The sequence below is a fragment of the Melozone crissalis genome, unplaced genomic scaffold (genome assembly GCF_028551555.1).
Source record: "Melozone crissalis strain CALT ecotype California unplaced genomic scaffold, PUWL_Pcris_2 ptg000020l_1, whole genome shotgun sequence".
Classification (NCBI taxonomy): Eukaryota; Metazoa; Chordata; class Aves; order Passeriformes; family Passerellidae; genus Melozone; species Melozone crissalis.
Window position 1 is genome coordinate 776436 of NW_026535798.1, and position 20188 is coordinate 796623.

Consider the following 20188-nt stretch of genomic DNA (forward strand, 5'->3'; position numbering starts at 1 on the left):
TTCAGCCCAGTTTCTTTTTCCATGAAATTTTTCAAACCAGTTTTGTTCCAGGAAGTTTTTCAGCCCACATTTTTCCCCCAAACTTTATCAAACCAAGTTTTTTCCAGGAAGTTTTTCAGTCCATTTTTTTTCCCACAAAATCTTTCCAACCAGTTTTTTCTAGGAAGTTTTTCAGCCCAGTTTTTTCCAGAAAGATTTTCAGCCCATTTATATTTTTTCCCCCACAAAATTTTTCAAACCAATTTTTTTCCAGGAAGTTTTTCAGCTCAATTTTTTTTTTTCCACTAAGTCTTTCAAACCAGTTTTTTTCTAGGAAGTTTTTAGTCCTGGAATCTCCTTGTGGAAAAGGAGGAATTTTCTGGTGGAAAGGGAGGGATTTTCTGGTGGAAAAGAAGGGTTTTCCTTGTGGGGAAAGAGCAATTTCTTTGTGGAAAGGGAGGATTTTCCTTATAGAAAAGGAGGAATTTCCTGGTGGAGAGGGAGGAATATCCTAATGGAGAGAGAGGAATTTCCTGATGGAAAGGGAGGAATTTCATTGTGGAAGGGGAGGAATTTCCTTATGGAGAGGGAGGAATTTCATTGTGGAAAGGGAGGAATTTCCTAATGGAGAGGGAGGATTTTCCTGGTGGAAAGGGAGGAATTTCCTTATAAAAAAAGGAGAATTTCCTGGTGGAAAGGGAGGAATTTCCCTGCTTCCATCAGGGCTGTGTTCATGATGTTCTGCTCCTCCCTTGCTTTCCAGCTTTCCAGCTTTTCCGCTGCCAGCCTCCCACCATGGTTCCCAATGCCGAGATCATCACAGAGAACGAGGAGTTCAACATTGGTAAAGCCTTCCCTCATCCTCCTCATCCTCATTCCAGTTTTTTAATTGCATTTCCCCCTCCCATCCCTGTTTTCCATCCCTTCCCAGGTGACATTGTCAGGTACCGCTGCCTCCCTGGCTTCACCCTCATTGGGAACGAAATCCTCACCTGCAAACTGGGCACCCACCTGCAGTTTGAGGGACCCCCACCCACCTGTGAAGGTAAAAAATCCATAAATCCCACATTTCCCTGCTCAGGGAAGGAGCTGGGGGAGGTTTGTTGGCACATTTTTCATCCTTGGGATTCATTTTCCCGTTTTTAGGAGTGTGGGATTTTTGGGAGGAGGGAGTGAGACCCTCCCTGAGCAGGAATTGGAGTTCTCATGTCCAGTTTGGGATCCCATTTTGGGATTCTTTGAGCCCCAGGGATCAAGGCAGTGGGAATGGTTTGTTGGCTTTGCTGCTTCTTGTTCCTGTGAGAAAATTGTTGGGATTTGTGGGATTTTGGGATTCTTTGAGCCCCAGGGATCAAGGCATTGGGAATGGTTTGTTGGCTGCTTTTTGCTCCTTTCTTTGAGTGTGACAGTTTTTGGGATTTGTGGGATATGGGGATTCTTTGAGCCCCAGGGATCAAAGCAGTGGGAATGGTTAGTTGGCTTTGCTGCTTTTTGCTCCTTTCCTTAAGTGTGACGATTTTTGGGATTTGGGGATTCTTTGAGCCCCAGGGATCAAGGAGTGCAGGGGTCGTGCTCTGCCTTGAGCTGGCTCATCAGGACAGACCCCTTGTGCTTCCATCCTTCCTCTGAAAAATGTTCATTCCCACTGAATGTCCATCTCCATCCCCAGTGCACTGCCCCATGAACCAGCTGATGACGGATTCCACCGGGGTGATCCTGAGCCAGAGCTTCCTGGGGAGCTACCCCCACTTCCAGACCTGCTCCTGGGTGGTGAAGGTGGAGCCAGGCTACAACATCTCCCTCACCATCGAGTACTTCCTCAGCGAGAAGCAGTTCGATGAGTTTGAAATCTTTGATGGTGAGAGATTCCCTCCCCTTTCCATCCCAAATCCTCCTGGGGTTCCATGATCCCAACCAGTCAAGGGGGAAGGAGCATTCCAGGGCCAGCTTCCCACCTGGAAACTCCTGCTTGCCTTCCAGAAAGTTCCTCACTGATTCCTGGCATAAGGAAACAGCTGCAATTTGATTTTTTGGGATGGATCTGAAGGATTTTTCCAAGGGGGAGGAGTTGGGTGTGACGGTGTTCACAGGGGTCCCAGGATGAGGGAAGAGATGAGGATCTGACTCCATGTTTCAGAAGGCTTGATTTATTATTTTATTATATATATATTATATTAAAGAATACTATACTAAGCTATACTAAAGAATACAGAAAGGATACTTACAAGCTAAAAAGATAATAATGAAAACTCGTGACTCTTTCCAGAGTCCTGACACAGCTTGGCTCTGATTGGCCAAAAAGTGAAAACAACTCACAGCAGATATCAATGAAACAATCACCTGTGGGTAAACAATCTCCAAACACATTCCAGATGAGCAAAACACAGGAGAAGCAAATAAGAAAAGAATTGTTTTCCTTTTTAAACACATTCCAATGGAGCAAAACACAGGCGAAGCAAATCAGAGAATTATTATTTTCCTTTTTCTCTGAGGCTTCTCAGCTTCCCAGGAGAAAAATCCTGGGATTTTTCAAAAAAATGTGAATGCCACACTGTGACTTGTCCCTTTTCCCTGTCCCCTGTTCCTGGCAGGTCCCTCAGGGCAGAGCCCCCTGCTGCTGTCCCTCAGTGGGAATTACTCAGCCCCTCTGACCGTCACCAGCAGCGGGAACAGCGTTTTCCTGCGCTGGTCCTCCGACCATGCCTACAACAGGAAAGGCTTCAAAATCCGCTACTCTGGTGAGTCCCAGCTGCCTCTGCCAGCAGCAGGAGCAGCTCCAGAGCCGGGAGGATCCGTGGGATTCCTGCAGAGATCCAGCTGGCAGGGCAGGAGCTGCCAAGGCAGGGAAGGGACAAAGCCGGGCACGTTCCAAGTTGGGAGGTTGGGAAAGGCAGGGTCTGTCCAGGAGAAACCTTGGAGCTTTGGCTCAGTCTCAACCAATCTGTAACAATCAGGATTGTGGGATCACAGTCAGGAGAAATTCCAGGGAGAAACCTTGGAGCTTTGGCTCATTTCCCAACCACTCCTCAGAACCAGAAGCCTGATGTGGAGAGTCATTGATGCCAGGGAATGGATATTGGGAAAGGTTTCTGGATGAGGAGGTGGCCAGGCACTGGAAAAGTCTGTCCAGGCTTTTCTCAGCAAATGAATTAAGGAATATTCAATTACCAGGAATGACTCCTTATTCCTGGAGCTGGCTGAGGCTCAGATCAGAGCCCCGTGCTCCATCCCTGCTTCGACTCCGCGTTTATCCATCGCCGATTTTTGTTTTGGGGATTTTGGGGAAGCTCGGTGTAATTCCTGGGAGTGGGAAGGGAATGACCCTGCTGCTGACTGGTTTTCTTTTCCCTGCCCTCCTTGCCAGCTCCCTACTGCAGCCTCCCCCAGCCCCCAGCCCACGGGATGATCCTGAGCCACTCCGGGCTGCGCCCCGGCAGCTCCGTGCGCTTCGGCTGCGACGCCGGCTACCGCCTGGTGGGACACAGCACCTCCACCTGCAGCCAGCACCCCCAGGGCCACTTCCACTGGAGGGAAGCCATCCCCCTGTGCCAAGGTGAGAGCAGGGACACGCTGGGATCGAGTTCTGAGAGTCCCTGGAAAAGCAGGGGGAAAAAAAATAAATATTGGAATTGGGTAATGTTGGGAGCAGGCTCGGAGCGCTGAGGGTGATCCTCGTCTGCAGGGGTTTGGGAATAGATGGCAAAGAGGGAAAGGAATGACTGGGAGCTGGAAAAGGTTGGATTTTCCAGGTGCTTTCTGTTCCCTGGGAGAGCCATTGTATTCAGCCTGGCACCCAGCACCCCCAGGGCCACTTCCACTGGAGGGAAGCCATCCCCCTGTGCCAAAGTGAGAGCAGGGATGGGTTGGGATCAAGTTCTGAGAGTCCCTGGAAAAGCAGTGAAAAAGAATCAACATTGGAATTGGGTAATTGGGTGTTGAGAACCAGCTCGGAGCGCTGAGGGTTATCCTCGTCTGCAAGACTTTGGGAATAGATGGCAAAGAGGGAAGGGAATGACTGGGAGCTGGAAAAGAGCAGCAGGGAAAAAGTTGGATTTTCCAGGTGCTTTCTGTTCCCTGGGAGAGCCATTGGTATTCAGCCTGGCAGCCTGTCTAGACATCAGGCCTTGGAGAGGGATTGACCAGCCCTGAGCTCGCTGCAGTGACACTCCTGTCACCATCAGTGCCAACAGGGATGGAGCTGCTGACACCTCTCAGAATTCACCTGCCAGCTGCTCTGGGATCCTGCTCCATGCTGGGGCAGGAATGGGACAAAACCTGAGCCTTGCATGGCAAATGCAAATTAAGTAGAACGATAGAGAGTTTATCACGGGGTGAAAAAGTAGATTTTGGGGTTTTTAGAATGGGGGTTCAGGGGGCAAGATGGAGGAATCTGGGTGTGTCCAGCCTTTCTCCTTCTTCTTCTTGGCCTCCATCTTCTGCTGTGATGGTGGCACTTTTAGATTGGTTTAGAGTAGAAGCTCGCTGTCTAACATAGGTGATAGGCATTGGAAAGTTATTGTAAATAATGTACACATAGGTTTTAGTATAAAAAGATAACAACACTGCCCTGGGGGTGGCCAGAGTGTCTTGGACTGTCTTGCTGAGCAAACCTCGGCTGGAAAGGAGAAAGAATTTTATAGATAAGATACAATAAACAACCTTGAGAATGAGAACTGAAGAGCCCTGACTCCTTCTTCAAGCGCCAGACTGGGAAAAGAGACTTTCTAACACATCTTGGGGTCACTCTGAGCAGCTAGAGGCCCCGACAATCCTTTATGAAGGGTGGGCACTCCCAGTAGGAAAGTTCGGGATCCAGGATTGCAATTTGGGATAAAACCACCAGCTCCCTGATTTTTATTTTTTGTTTAAGATGTGTTTTCTCTTCCCAGCTCTCTCCTGTGGCATTCCCAGAGCCCCAAGGAACGGGGTTGTCTTTGGGAAGGAGTACACGGTGGGCACCAAGGCCGTGTACCAGTGCAATGAGGGATTCCAGCTGCAGCCGGGCGCCGAGCCCAGCACCGAGTGCCTGCAGGATGGAGTGTGGAGCAACGGGAACCAGCCCCCTCTGTGCCTGGGTGAGTGGGGACTGGGGCTGCCCAGACAGCAGGGAGGCCTTTGGGGCTGCCTAAGACACAGGCCAAACAAAAGTTAAAAGTATAAAGCAGTTCTATTTATTGAAGGGTTTTCAGGTACATTTAGGGCTGATGAAGCTCCCCAGGGGCTGCACCCAAAATGGACAATGGGTCATAGTTTTTCACACTTTTATAAGTTTAACCCCCAACATGCCAATGGATCAATCTCCCAATTAACTTCAGTTAACAAAGTCATTTTCACAGAAAGAGTGGTCAAATACTGGAATCATCTAGCCAGGGAGGTGGTGGAGTCACCATCCCTCAATGTGTTTAAAAAAAGACTGGATGTGGCACTTGGTGCCATGATCTAGTTGAGGTGTTAGAACATGGGTTGGACTCGATGATCTTAAAGGTCTCTTCCAACCTAGAAATTCTGTGATTCCGTGATTTACCCCAAGTTTGCTCCCCCAAACCCACTTGTGTTTCCATTTCTCAAGGCCTGAGACAATGAGGTGTCCTTGATTCCCATTTTATGATTTTAACCCCATTGCAAGGCATTTTTCTCTTTGGGTTTCAGGCAACATCACCACTTACAACATTATCCACAAAATTTTCCTTTTAATTCTCAACAACAGCCTCACCAGGGGATACATCCCTTGTGGTGGTGTTCACAGGGGTCCCAGGACGAAGGAAGAGATGAGAATCTTGACTCCAGGTTTCAGAAGGCTGATTTATTATTTTATGATATATATTATATTAAAAGAAAATAATATACTAAAAGAATAGAAGAAAGGATTTCATCAGAAGGCTGGAAAAGGAAGGGAGAGGAATGATAATAAAATCTTGTGACTGGCCAGAGAGTCCAAGACAGCTGGGCTGTGATTGGCCATTAATTAAAAACAACCACATGAGACCAATCACCAATCACCTGTTGCATTCCACAGCAGCAGATAACCATTGTTTACATTTCATTTCTGAGACCTCTCAGCTTCTCAGGAGAAAAAATCCTGGCAAAAAGATTTTTCATAAACCATGCCCATGACACACCCCTCATTAAAAACCCACCACACTGGGACTTTTTTGGCGGGGTTAAAACCTCACTGAACCATCTCTGTGTGCCACTTTCCCTGTGCCATTTCCCGCGTGCCATTTCCCGCGTGCCATTTCCCCTGTGCCATTTCCTGTGTGCCATTTTCCCTGTGCCATTTTCCCTGTGCCATTTCCCTTGTGCCATTTCCTTTGTGCCATTTCCCGCGTGCCATTTTCCACGTGCCATTTTCCCTGTGCCATTTTCCCTGTGCCATTTCCCTTGTGCCATTTCCCATGTGCCATTTACCGCGTGCCATTTCCCATGCACCATTTCCCCTGTGCCACTTCTGTGTGCCATTTCCCACGTGCCATTTCCTGTGTTCCATTTCCCGTGTGCCATTTCCTTTGTGCCATTTCCCGCGTGCCATTTTCCACGTGCCATTTTCCCTGTGCCATTTCCTGTATGCCATTTCCCTTGTGCCATTTCCTTTGTGCCATTTCCTTTGTGCCATTTTCCCTGCACCATTTCCCGCGTGCCCTTTTCCCTGTGCCATTTCCCTTGTGCCATTTCCCATGTGCCATTTACCGCGTGCCATTTCCCACGTGCCATTTCCTGTGTTCCATTTCCCGTGTGCCATTTCCCACGTGCCATTTCCCGCGTTCCATTTCCCATGTCCCATTTCCCTTGTGCCATTTCCCATGGCCCATTTCCCACGTGCCATTTCCCATGTCCCATTTCCCCTGTTCCATTCCCCCCTCAGCTGTGACGTGCCCCGACGTGGGCAGCATCGCGGTGGAGCACGGCCGCTGGCGCCTCACCTACGAGGTGCAGTACCACTACAACGCCCAGCTGATGCTCATCTGCGACCCTGGCTACTACTACACGGGCCAGAGGGTCATCCGCTGCCAGGCCAACGGCACCTGGAGCATCGGGCAGCCCGTGCCCACCTGCAAAAGTAAGGGCAGGGGCGCCCCAGGGTGGCACCGGGGGCTGGGGTTGGGTTTGGGGTCAGTAAATGCCAAGCTGGGGGGATTCAGGGTGGTGCTGGTGGGTGATCGTACTTTGGGTACAGGATGGGATGGTTTGGTGCAGATTGGGGAGGAAATTGGTGCAGATTTTGGGAGGAAGTCACCAGGGACTGGTTTTGTGATTGGGCTCAATAAATGCCAGCCTTGGGGGTTTCAGGGTGTTGCTGATGGGTGACCATGGATAATCAAGGAGATGGTGTCCTTTGGGTACAGGATGGAATGGTTTGGTGCAGATTTTGGGAGGAAATCCATTCCTGGAAGGGCAGGGAGTGGCTGGGATGGATTTCACAGAGCAGCATCGCCAGGAGCTGGTTTTGTGTTTGGGGTCAGCAAATCCCAGCCCTGAGGGTTTCAGGATGATGCTGGTGGGTAATCATGGCTAACCAAGGAGATGGTGCCCTTTGGGTACAGGATGGGATGGTTTGGTGCAGATTTTGGGAGCAAATCTATCCCTGTGAGGGCAGGTTGGTGCTGGGATGGATTTCCCAGAGGAGCTGTGGCTGCCCCATCCCTTCCAACCTACCCTATCCCTGTTGGAGCAAACTGGGATCATGGAAGGTGTCGTCTCTGCTGTGGGGTAGAACTCAATTACTCTCGTCAGCAGCTGAGGCAGAGACAGCAGAGCTGCTGGAAGGGATTGGGATGCAGGGAGATGCCTGGAAGTGAATCCTGGTTTAATCCCAGCACTTCCCTGGGATCTGAAGCCCTTCAGCTCAGCTGTTGCTGTGGGGTCCCAGCAGCTTCTCTGCCACAGCTGCTCTGAAGTCAGGGCTTTTAAGGAGGGAAAATAAAGAATTCTGCTGTCAAGCCTCAGCTCTCACACAAACACCAGGTTTACAAGGGTAACAGTGTCACCTGCAAATCAAACCCAACGGGGCACGCCAGCAGCTCTCAGTTGTTCTGACACCACTGCTGTGCTTTGCATCTCTCCCTTTGTCAGAGGTGCAGGGTTTTTCTCTCCAAGTGCAGACAGAGGCAGCAAAGCCTCTCCTTCCCTGCTGCCTGCCTTTGTTTGTGGAGCTGTGACTGCTGGTGTGGGTGACAGATGTGCTTCTCCCCCTGCCAGCTCTTCCTCTGGATCCGGGAGCAGGAGCCTGACCTCCTTTTGTTCCCTCAGCCTTATTGCCACCTAAATCCAAGTGACAGCATCTTGGCAGCGCCCCGAGGTCAGCAGCACCCAGCGGGAGCTCTGCAGGCTTGGCAGAGCTTGAAGGCAGAGAAAATGAAGATAAAACCAAGAGTTCTGAGGGGGAGGTTGGGTTTGCAGAGGCTCCTGCATCCCACAAACCCAGCTGGGATCTGCAGATCTTGGGATTTTGGATTGTGGGGGAAAGCTGGGTGTCACTTTTAATTATGAACTTTGTGCCATTCCAAGGTCAGGGCTTGGAGCAGCCTGGCCTAGTGGGAGATGTCCCCACTCATGGCCTTTAAGGTCCCTTCCATGATTCTGTGGGGTTTCTGGGAATCAGGCTTAATGACAGAAAAATATTCCTCTGTGAGGAAGCTCTGGTGTGAAAAACTCCTTTGGTTCTTTCCCAGCCTGTCTTTAGTGTTCCCCTGTATCCTGAAGCATAAATATGAACAGCTCTTATTTTTGTCACCTCATCTTACATGGCTCTGGAATGATCACAATTCCTGGAATTATTTAATGAACTTTCCCACTCCAGCAGCAACTCCTGGTGCTGTGCCTGGATGCATTCCTTCAAAACCCAGCCTGTTCTCTCACTTATCCTTTGGGATCTGTCCTAGTTATCTCCTGTGGGGACCTGCCCACGCCTCCCAACGGGAACAAGATCGGGACCCTCACCAGCTACGGGGCCACTGCCATCTTCTCCTGCAACACTGGCTACACCCTGGTGGGCTCCCGGGTCAGGGAGTGCATGGCCAACGGGCTCTGGAGCGGGGCTGAGGTCAGGTGTCTGGGTAGGTACCTTTGGGATGCTCCTGCGGCATCCACGGGTGTGGGAAAGGCTCCTTGGGAGGGAACAGGGGGTTTAGGGACTGACATCCACCCTGCGGGGTTTGAAGGGGGTGTAAAAGGGAGGCAGAGTTGGATTCCTGCGTCCTCCAGAGGTGTGAGGTGCTGGGAGAGTTTTGGGGTGAGGATAGTTGGTTGGGACTGCAGAGTGTTGAGGTGACAGCCTGGAGGTGAAAGAGGATGGGTGTGGATGGATATTGGGGTGGATTCTTCCCTATAAACAGCATGATGTGGATTGGCCAGAGAAGCTGGGGCTGCCCCATCCCTGAAAGTGTCCAAGGAGAGGTTGGAGAGGATGGCCAGGGATGGTGGAAGGTGTCCCTGTGGACAACCCTTATGTTCCCTTCCAACCCAAACCAATCTGGGCATCATGAACCCCATCCATGCCCAGAGAAGCTGTGGCTGCCCCATCCACAGCTGGAAGTGTCCAAGGAGAGCTTGGACAGGGCTTGGAGTAACCAGGGATGGTGGAAAGTGTCCCTGTGGACAACCCTTATGTTCCCTTCCAACCTAAACCAGTCAGGGCATTGTGAACCCCCATCCCTGCCCAGAGAAGCTGTGGCTGCCCCATCCCTGGAAGAGTCCAAGGAGAGGTTGGACAGGCTGACTTGGCATGGTGGAAGGTGTCCCTGTGGACAACCCTTATGTTCCCTTCCAACCCAAACCAATCTGGGCATCTCCAAACCTCATCCATGCCCAGAAAAGCTGTGGCTGCCCCATCCACAGCTGGAAGTGTCCAAGGAGAGGTTGGATTTGACATGGTAGAGGTGTCCCTATGGACAACCCTTGCATTCCCTTGCAACCCATCCCGGTCTGGGCTTCTCCTCACCCCAAACCCGCAGAGATCCCCCGATGCCCTTTGGGGACACCTTTGCTGGGCTCTCCAGCTGATTGCTGCCGTTCTGTCCCCTCCAGCCGGGCACTGTGGCGTGCCCAGCCCCATTGTGAACGGGCAGATCAACGGGGAGAACTACAACTACCGTGGCAGCGTGGTGTACCAGTGCCAGCCCGGCTTCCGCCTCATCGGCATGTCCGTGCGCATCTGCCAGCAGGACCACCGCTGGTCCGGGAAAACGCCTGTCTGTGTGCGTAAGTATTGTCATTGCTTCACCCTGGGGGGACATCCCGGCCTGGAAGGGGCTGGGGAAGGGGTTGGGGAAGGGGCTGGGCAGAGCTCACACCCCCAAAGTGTGGGGTGGTTGAGGTATGAGGTGGTTGTGCTGCGCGCGCGTTCGGGGTGTTTTGCTATCAAGACTCCATTTTGTTCATGCAGGAAAAAACCTATTCTTTATTCACACAACTCATTTTTATGCAGTTTTACAGACCTCATGTGTCTTTCCAATTGGTTAGTAGCTTTCTGGCTAATTACTTTATTGGTCTGTGTCCATCAAATCTTTCTGTTCTTAAATTCTTGTGTGCGTCAGTACTTGTCATTCCTTCAGCCCTGAGGGGACATCCCAGCCTGGAGGGCCTGGAAGGGGCTGGGCAGAGCTCACACCCTCGAGGTGTGGGGTGGCCATGCACACACCTTTGGGGTGTTTTTTTATCAAGACTCCATTTTCTTCATGCAGGAAAAAACCCATTCTTTATTCACATAACTCATTTTTATGTAGTTTTAGTCACACACCTCACGTGTGACTCCAATTGGTTGGTAGGTTTCTTGCCAGTTATTCTGTTGGTGAGTAAAAGGTATTTTACTTGTCCATCAAATCTTTCTGTTCTTAAATTCTTGTGTTCATCAGTACTTGTCATTCCTTCAGCCCAGGGGGGACAGGGAGAGAGGGAGGGAACAACAGAGTTTGGATGCGTGGGGTGGTGTGGGGTTAAGAGCAGGAGCTGGGATTTTTGGAGAGGGATGTGTGGTGTAAATCAGTGGGATCCTGGCACTCGGCTGCCTGGAGAGGGATGCAGGGAATTCCTGGAGCAAATAAAACCTAAAAAAATCCCTTTTTTTCAATGTCATCCTGTATCTCAACAGAGAAGCCCCAAATCTTTGGGGTTTGGGATTGATGTGGCGGTTTTTATGCTCTCCTACCTTCACATCTTTTTCCAATGAATAATCCACTTTTCTCCAGGAATAAATCCAGTGACATTTCCATTTTGTCCTTGCAGCCATCACCTGTGGCCACCCTGGCAACCCCCCCAACGGCCTCACCCAGGGCTCCCAGTTCAACCTCAACGACGTGGCCAAATTCCAGTGCAACCCCGGATTCCGCCTGGAGGGAGCTTCCCAATCCCAGTGCCTGGCCAACGGCCAGTGGAGCAGCACCCTGCCCTCCTGCCGAGGTCAGTCTGGCCTTCCCTGGGGATTCTCCATGATCCCAAGCCAGAAATCCCTGGAAACCACCCAGGGGATGTGGTTGGAGATGCCAGGGATGCTGTAAATCCCACGGGATTTCCTCACCTCAATGCGTTCTCCAAGGAGTTGGAGCGTGTTGGAAATTTGGGATCAGACCCAAATTTGGGCTCAGAGGGTGTTAAAGGCAGGCACAGATCAGATCAGGTTTGGGATCAGACCCAAATTTGGGCTCAGAGGGTGTTAAAGGCAGGCACAGCCCTACAAACACGCCCTGGTGGTCACAATCCATGTCCATGGAAAATCAGGATCTCTCCTCTGCTCCCCCCCAAATCACCTTGTCCAACCTCCTCGTTTATCTTCCCAGGAAATATCTTCCCACAGCTTTGTGCAGAGCCCTTTTCCCTCTTTCCCCATGGGATCAGCACTCAGATTCACTTCCCAAATCCCCTCCCCTCCCTGCACTCCCTCCCTCTGCATCTCCCTAATCCAGGATCTCTGGCCATGCTGGATTATCAATTATTCCCAAAAAAATCCCGGTTTGGGATCAGTTATTCCCAGCTGGATAATCTCAATCCCAATTTGGAGATCCAGCCTCTGCTGCTGGGTGACAACCTGCAGGATTGCCTGGACTCCCTTTTTCACAAGAAATTTTTCCACTCCCACCCTCAAAAATCTCGGAGAAAAAAAAAAATCTCAGAGAAAAAATCTCGGGAAAAAAATCTTAAATCAGCATAAAATCTTCAACTTCCCACCAATTTTTTTTTTTTTTTTTTAAACCCCACATTTTCTGCCTCACTTTTCGCTTCCCATTATTTTCTGGGTGTTGTTCTGTTGTCTGTTTGCAGTTGTGAACTGTTCTGACCCCGGGCACCTGGAAAACAGCGTGCGGCAAGTGCAGCCGAGCGGCCCGCACAGGTTCAGCTTCGGCACCACCGTGTCCTATCAGTGCAGCCACGGATTTTATCTGTTGGGGACGCACGTCCTGACGTGCCAGGGCGATGGCACGTGGGACAGAGCCCTCCCCCAGTGCCTTTGTAAGTGGCCCCAACCCCTCTCCCTGTCCAGCGCATCTCGTGGGGGTCAGCAGGATTCGTGAGGGAAAATCCATCCCAAAAAAAATCCCCACAAAAAAATCCACGTGGGAATGGTCCCAGTGGTTTCAGGAGTTTCCTAGGGAGGGGGTTTTGGGGTTGAGGAGAGGATCCTCCTGGAGGCATTCTCTGTGTAGGGAAAGGCAGATCCCAATGGGTTTGGGGGTTCCAGGTGGAATCCTGATGGGTTTTGGGGTTGAGGAGAGGATCCTCCTGGAGGGCATTCTCAGGAAACGGTGGATCCTGATGGATTTTAGGGTTTGAAGAGAGGATTCTGCTGGAGGGGTTTCTCTGTGTAGGGACAGGTGGATCCCAGTGGATTTGGGGGCGTTCCAGGTGGAATCCCAATGAATTTTGGGGTTTGAAGAAAGAATTCTGGTGGAGGAGGTCCTCTGTCTCGGGACAGGCAGATCCTGATGCATTTTGGGGGTTTCAGGTGGAATCCTGATGTGTTTTAGGGTTTGAGGAGAGGATACTGGTGGAGGGGGTTCTCTTTGTGAGGACACATGAATCCCAGTGGATTTTAGGGGTTCCAGGTGGAATCCCAATGAATTTTGGGATTTGAGGGGAGGATACTGCTGGAGAGGGTTCTCTATGTAGAGACAGGTGGATTCCATTGGATTTTAGGGGTTCCAGGTGGAATCCTAATGAATTTTAGGGTTTGAGGAAAAGGGACATTCTCTGTGTAGGGACAGGTAGATCCTGATGGATTTTGTGGGATTCCAGGTGGAATTCCTATGGGTTTTGGGGTTTGAGGAGAGGATCCTGCTGGAGGCATTCTCTATATAGGAACAGGCAGATCCCAATGAATTTTGGGGATTCTGAGTGGAATCCTAATGAATTTTGGGGTTTGAGGAAAGGACCCTGATAAGGACATTCTTTGTAGGGAGAGGTGCATCCTGATGCATTTTGGGGGATTCTGGGTGGAATTCTAATGAATTTTGGGGTTTGAGGAAAGGATCCTGCTGGAAGGCATTCTCTATGTAGGGACGGGTGGATCCTGATGGATTTTGGGGGTTTCAGGTGGAATCCCAATGAATTTTGGGGTTCGAGGAGAGGATCCTGCTAGGGACGTTCTCTTTGTAAGGACAGGCAGATCCCAATGGATTTTGGGTGTTCCAGGTGGAATCCTGATGGGTTGTGGGGTTTGAGGAGAGGATCCTGCTGGGATAGTGCAGGTGGAGAGGGCAGGAGCAGCTCTGGAGCACAGGGAGAGCTCACCTGAGTGGCTGAGGGTACACCTGGGTGAGTGAGGACTCACCTGAGTGAGTGAGTCTCAATCTTACACTGGGAATTTGGGATCCAGAGTGGATTTTAGCTGCCTTAGGGAGGTGCAGGCAGGAGCAGCCCCACCCCAGCATGACCATTTTGTCCCTTTGGGCACCAAACCAGCTGCAATCCCATTCCCTGCCCAACTCCAGAAATTCCAATTGGCTTGAGCTGTTCCAAAGCTGGGATTGTTCCTTTTGTTTTTCCCACGTTTCTCCCTCCACACCAAATCCTACCAAGCAGTTTTGGGCACGTTTTCCTTTCCTTTTGTCCTCTCCTCACCCCTTGCATGGATCCTGGGGAGCTGGTGAGTGATGATCCATGTTCCCACAGCCGGGAGGGAATTCCTGTTAAAACCCCAATCCCAGGTTCCCTCAGCCTCCTTGAGTACAAGGGATCTCCTTCCTCCATTTTATCTCGCAGAAAATGTTGGGATTTGGAGGATTTGTTGACATTTGGAAACCCAGGTCAATTTTACCACTGATTCCTTGGATTCCTGGGTTTCAAAGTTTAAAAAAAAAGGAGATTTTCTTATGTTTTTGTTTCCTGTGTGTTGAACTTCCCTGTGAGGATGGGGAGGCTTTGGCACATGTGCCAAGAGCAGCTGGGACTGTCCTCATCCCTGGAAGTGTCCAAGGCCAGGCTGGACAGGGCTTGGAGCAACCAGGGATAGGGAAAAGCGTCCCTGCCCATGGAAAGGAGTGGCACTAACTGACATTTAAGGTCCCCCCAAGCCAGAATTCTGGATCCCCGGGTGCTGAAGCCGTGTCTCTGTTGCAGTGGTGTCCTGTGGCCACCCCGGGTCCCCTCCCCACGCGCAGATCTCGGGGGACAAGCACACGGTGGGCTCCGTGGTCAGGTACAGCTGCCTGGGCCGGCGCACGCTGGTGGGCAATGCCACGAGGATGTGCCAGCTGGACGGGCGCTGGAGCGGCTCCCTGCCACACTGCTCGGGTGAGGGGGCTTGGGAAGGGCCCTGGGGGGCACACAGACATGGTCACCTGTTCATGGTCACCTGTTCATGGTCATCTGTTCTTGGTCAGCTGTTCTTCGTCACCTGTTCATGGTCACCTGGCTATGGTCATCCATTTATGGTCACCCAGCCACAGTCAGCTGGCCATGGTCACCTGTTTGTTGTCACCCATTCATGGTCATCCCTTCTTGGTCACCTGTTCATGGTCACTGCCATTCATGGTCACCCAGCCACAGTCAGCTGGCCATAGTCACCTGTTCGTGGTCACCCAGACACCATCACCTGTTCATGGTCACCTGTTCTTGGTCACCTGTTCGTGGTCACCCAGATACCATCAGCTGGCCATGGTCACCCGTTCATGGTCACCTGTTCTTGGTCACCTGGTCATGGTCACCCAGACACCATCAGCTGGCCATGGTCACTCGTTCATGGTCACCCATCCATTGTCATCACCTCCCACCCATCATCACCTACTCTTGTGCCTTGAGGAGGAGGCACCTCCCTCCCCTTCCCTTACCTGAACTTCCCTTCCCTGGACACCCCCAACCCTTCCCTTTTCCCCTTTTCTCTTTTCCCCTTTTCCCCTTTTCCCCTTTTCCCTTCCCTTCCTCCCATGCCCCAACCCTCCTTGTTCCCTCACTCCCAGCTGCTCAGGGCTGGCTTGGAGCACGTGGGAATTCCTTCACGGAGGGGAAACATCCCTGGGGCTGATGCTGGAGCCTCCACCTTGGGATTCAGGAATTGTGGCCATGTTTGCATCCATCTCAAAACCAGGGGGGCTCACGGAATCAGGGAATGTTTAATTTGGAGTTCCACTGCTCTGCTGGGGGTGGAATTCCCGGTGAGGGTGACAAGGGACAGGAGCCTCCATCCCTGGTGGCTGTGGTGACTCTGTGCTCTCCTGGCAGGGGGCAGCCAGGGCGTGTGTGGCGACCCCGGGATCCCTTCGCACGGGATCGGGCTGGGGGACGCCTTCGACGTGGGCAGCGTGGTGCGGTTCAGCTGCGAGCCCGGCTACTCCCTGCGCGGCTCCTCCGAGAGGGTCTGCCACGCCAACGGCTCCTGGAGCGGCACGCAGCCCGAGTGCGAAGGTACTGCTGCGACACGGGGCTCTTCTGTGTCCCCAGAATCACTCTGATGTCTCCAGGGCTGTTCTGGTGTCCCTAGGACTGCCCCGGTGTTCCCAGAGCTGCCCTGTTGTCCCCAGAGCTGTTCCACTATCCTCAGGACTGCCCCAGTGTCCCCAGAATTGCTCTGATGTCCCCCGAGCTGCCCCAGTGTCCCCAGAGCTCTTCTGGTGTCCCCAGGACTGCTCAGGTGTCCCCAGAATTACTCTGATGTCCCCCGAGCTGCCCCAGTGTCCCCAGTACTGTTCTGGTGTCCCCAGAGCTGCCCCAGTGTCCCCAGAGCTGTTCTGGTGTCCCCAGAGCTGCCCCAGTGTCCCCAGAGTTGTTCTGGTGTCCCCAGGACTATCCCGGTGTCCCCAGAATTGCTCTGATGTCCCCAGAGCTGCCCCAGTGTCCCCAGAATTGCTCTGATGCCCTCAGCGCTGCCCTGGTGTCCTCAGGACTGCCCCGGTGTCCCCAGAGCTATTCTGGTGTCCCCAGAGCTGCCCTGGTGTCTCCAGAACACCTCCAGTGTCCCCAGAGCTGCCCTGGGGTCCCCAGGACTGCCCAGGTGTCCCCAGAATTACTCTGATGTCACCAGAGCTGCCCCAGTGTCCCCAGAGTTATTCTGGTGTCCCCAGAGCTGCCCCGGTGTCCCCAGAACTGCCCCAGTGTCCCCAGAATTGCTCTGATGTCCCCCAGCTGCCCCAATGTCCCCAGGACTGTTCTATTGTCCCCAGAGCTATTCTCATGTCCCCAGAGCTGTCCTGGTGTCCCCAGAACTGCTCTAGTGTCCCCAGAATGGCTCTGGTGTCCCCAGAACTGTTCTCATGTCCCCAGAAGTGTTCTCATGTCCTCAGAACTTGCCTTTCCTGAGCACAGGCAATGCAGGAGGAACCCCTCGGAGCCCTGGGGGTCGGTTTGTGGTTTCTGGGTGATTTTAATTGAATTTCCCCGTTTCCCCTGGCACTGATTTCCTGCGGGAACCCCGGGACTCCCAGCAACGCCAGGGTGATCTTCAACGACGGCCTGGTGTTCTCCAGCTCCATCATCTACCAGTGCAGGGAGGGTTATTACTCCACTGGGGTGCTGAGCAGGCACTGCACCGTCAATGGCACCTGGACTGGGACCAGCCCCGAGTGCACTGGTGAGCACTGGTGGCGCCTCTGGTTTTAACTTTTATATTTCTCAGGTTCTGTGCTGCTTTGGTGTGTGGGTCTGGGCTTCATATCAGGGATGGTGAGCTCTGTGCACAGAGCAGGGAGACAAAACAATTCCTGCTCCAGCTGGGCACCAAGGACAAATGAACCAAATCGCAGGCTGCAAACCTGCTCCACATTTAACTGGTTAAACCCCACCTGGAAAAAAACATTCAGGACCATCCCAGGCGTGGTTCCAGCTGCCAGAAATTCTCCTTTTTCCCTTCCTTGGCAGTGATCAACTGTGGAGACCCCGGCGTGCCGGCCAATGGGCTGAGGCTGGGCAGTGACTTCACCTACAACAAATCCGTGGTGTTCCAGTGCACTCCTGGCTTCATGATGGAGTCAGACAGAGCTGCTGCCCTCACCTGCACCAAAGACCGCACCTGGAACGGCACCAAACCCGTCTGCAAGGGTAAGGAACCCTGCAGGACACAAGTTTTGGAGGCCACCAGAGTTTCCATGAAAGCCTGGCTGGGCGTTCCTCATCTCCCTCATTCCACACACAAAGTTTGGCATTTGTCAGGGAAGCAGCAACGCCTTGCTGTGCTCAGGGCTATCAATCTGTGCCTGGCAGGGAGGGAAGGAGTTGCTGCTCTCCTTCAAAGCCCAGGGAGTAAAGTGATTTTGCACAAAAAACTCGGATCAAGCTCAGATGAAATATTGTGTTTTTCCAGCAGACGCTGTGCTGGCATCACCCAGAAACATCTGAAAAATGTTCCCTGCGAGTCTTTTCATTATTCTGAGATGGCTCCTGTGGTTCAGAGATAGAAAAGGGAAATAGGAAAGCAGTGGCTGGGCAGGCTGGATCTGTTTTCCTGACCCCCCAGCACAGATAAAATGTGTGGCAGCATCGCTGCATTCCTTTAAAAATCTGGAAAATTCACCTGTCACGGAACTGATATAAAAACAGGCCACATAAAAACCCTCAAATGCGCTCCAGCTCCTTCAGAGGCTGTAAAGAGCAATTCTTCCTCTCCTTTTTCATCCTCTGCACTGAGCAAATGCTGCAGAAATGATCCAGAATGTGGCCAAGAGTCTCATTTGGAGGCACAGGTTTGGCTGCTCTGAGCTGAAGAGCAGAGCGCTGCAAAAATGTCATCTCCAAACACCCCAGAGTGGGTGAAAACCCGACAGGTTGTGGCTTCAACTGCTCGTCTGAGCCTCAGCCAGGTTGTCCAAAATGTGTGAATCTTCGGGGAAATCGGGGATGAGCTTTCACACCATGTCAGGGCAGATTTTTACCTTCAGCTGGGAACGAGCGTTGACTTCAAAATCGGATTTGTGGAGATGCTGAGGGAAAAGTTCTTCCCCCAGAGGGTGGTGGGGCACTGAGCAGAGCCCCAGGATCTCAAGGAATGTTTGGACAACGCTCTCAGGGATGCACAGGGGGGGATTTTGGGGTGTCTGTGCAGGGCCAGGGCTTGGATGATCCTCATGGATCCCTTCCCATGGGATATTTCATTATTTGGGATTGAACTGCAAACTTTGAAGGGTTTGACCCCACTTTGTGCCAATCCTGGGAGATGCTCTTGGAGAGCAGGAGGTGACTTTGCACCTAGGTGGAATTTGCTTGTTAATGGAAATAATTAAGAAGTGGAGAGACCTGACTCTTCCTTTTCCTTTTCCTTTTCCTTTTCCTTTTCCTTTTCCTTTTCCTTTTCCTTTTTTCCTTGTCCTATTCCTTCTCCTCCTTTTCTTGTCCTCCTTTTCCTCCTTCTTCTCCTTCTTCTCCTCCTCCTTCTTTTCCTCCTTCTTCTTCTCCTTCTCCTCCTTCTTTTCCTCCTTTTCCTCCTTTTCCTCCTTTTCCTCCGTTTCCTCATTTTCTTCCTTTTCTCCCTTTTCTCCATTTTCTCCCTTTTCTCCCTTTTCCTTCTTCTCCTTCTCCTCCTTCTCCTTCTTTTCCATTTCCTTCTTTTCCTCCTCTTCTTCCTTCTTCTCCTTCTTCTTCTTCTCCTTCTTCTCCTTCTTCTTCTCCTTTTCCTCCTTCTTCTCCTCCTCCTTCTTCTCTTTGTCATCCTCCTTTTCCATTTCCTCCTTTTCCTCCTTCTCCTTCTTTTTCCTCCTCCCCCAGCCATCACCTGCAGAGCTCCCCAGGCCATTCCCAACGGGAAGGTGGTGGGGTCAGATTTCAGCTGGGGTTCCAGCATCAGCTACGCCTGCCTGGAGGGTTACCAGCTGTCCCTGCCCGCCGTGCTCACCTGCGAGGGCAACGGCTCCTGGAGCGGGGAGATCCCCCAGTGCTTCCGTGAGTAGCCACCTGCCCTCTCCTCCACCAGGATTCTGCTTCAAATCCAGCTTTTTAGGGCTTTTTCCAAGTTTTTTCCCCAAGCTCTGTGTCACTGAGCAGCTCAGGGTTTAGAGGGATCTTGCTGTGCTTCGTGCCCCGTTCATAAATGGAGTTTTCCAGCAGCTGGAGTGGGAATTTTTGGTGCTATGGGGATGGTTCAAGAGTTTGGAGCCAAAGTCTGGCTGCTCTCCCACCTCCTTCATGGCTTGGTTTTTTGGGAGCCTTGCTTTGGCATCTGTGAAGTGCAGGCGGGGACACAGGTGGTCACTCTACCCCTTGTGACAGAAGGGTGATGCCACATTTGGGATGAATCCAGGCATTTTCCATGTTCCTGCCTACAAAACATCCTCAAAACTGGGTGTTTGACCTCAGTGACTCAGTCTTCTGCAATCAGCACTCCTGGAACTGCCAAAAAAATCCTTTAGCAAAAGGCACCGTGTTGCAGCAGAAGTTGGGAATGTTTTGTGAAGGCTGGGTGGGTTTGATGCAACAGCAAACACCAAAAAAAAAAGAGAATTAAAAAAAAAGGAATTAGCATCTCCTGGTGCTAAAGGCAGCTCTGAGTCCCTTTTCCAGCTGCACAATATCCATTTTCATATTAAATCCCACAAAACCCCTCACTGTTCCTCACACCTTTCCCAGGATCCGGGATAATTAGTGGGCTTTCCGTGTGATACAGAGCCAAGGAACAAAGTGACACCGTGCAATTAGGGGAGAGAAAAAAGAGGGGGGAAAAAAAGGCAAATCCGGGGGAGAAGGTGGAAGTTAATTAACAACCATGGACAAAAGGAGATAATTACAAGGAATGCAGCCAGCAGCACCTTCAGCCACCCCTGATTCCCGAGCTGATCATGGAGTTGGATGGGCCGTGATG

The 20188-nt window shown here is 51.6% G+C and overlaps 1 protein-coding gene across 1 annotated transcript in view; it reads left to right on the forward strand.

Annotated features, from left to right (window-relative positions):
* LOC128937658 (CUB and sushi domain-containing protein 2-like) overlaps window positions 1–20188 on the forward strand; it is a 146502-nt gene that overhangs the window by 113775 nt on the left and 12539 nt on the right. Inside the window, exons 41-56 of the mRNA XM_054277453.1 lie at window positions 743–823; window positions 911–1024; window positions 1649–1837; window positions 2571–2717; window positions 3344–3532; window positions 4869–5054; window positions 6842–7036; window positions 8859–9032; window positions 10003–10176; window positions 11200–11373; window positions 12232–12420; window positions 14527–14700; window positions 15628–15810; window positions 16796–16972; window positions 17260–17439; window positions 19099–19272. Coding sequence (XP_054133428.1) covers window positions 743–823; window positions 911–1024; window positions 1649–1837; window positions 2571–2717; window positions 3344–3532; window positions 4869–5054; window positions 6842–7036; window positions 8859–9032; window positions 10003–10176; window positions 11200–11373; window positions 12232–12420; window positions 14527–14700; window positions 15628–15810; window positions 16796–16972; window positions 17260–17439; window positions 19099–19272 — 2700 coding nt within the window. The remainder of the gene's footprint in view (window positions 1–742; window positions 824–910; window positions 1025–1648; window positions 1838–2570; window positions 2718–3343; window positions 3533–4868; window positions 5055–6841; window positions 7037–8858; window positions 9033–10002; window positions 10177–11199; window positions 11374–12231; window positions 12421–14526; window positions 14701–15627; window positions 15811–16795; window positions 16973–17259; window positions 17440–19098; window positions 19273–20188) is intronic.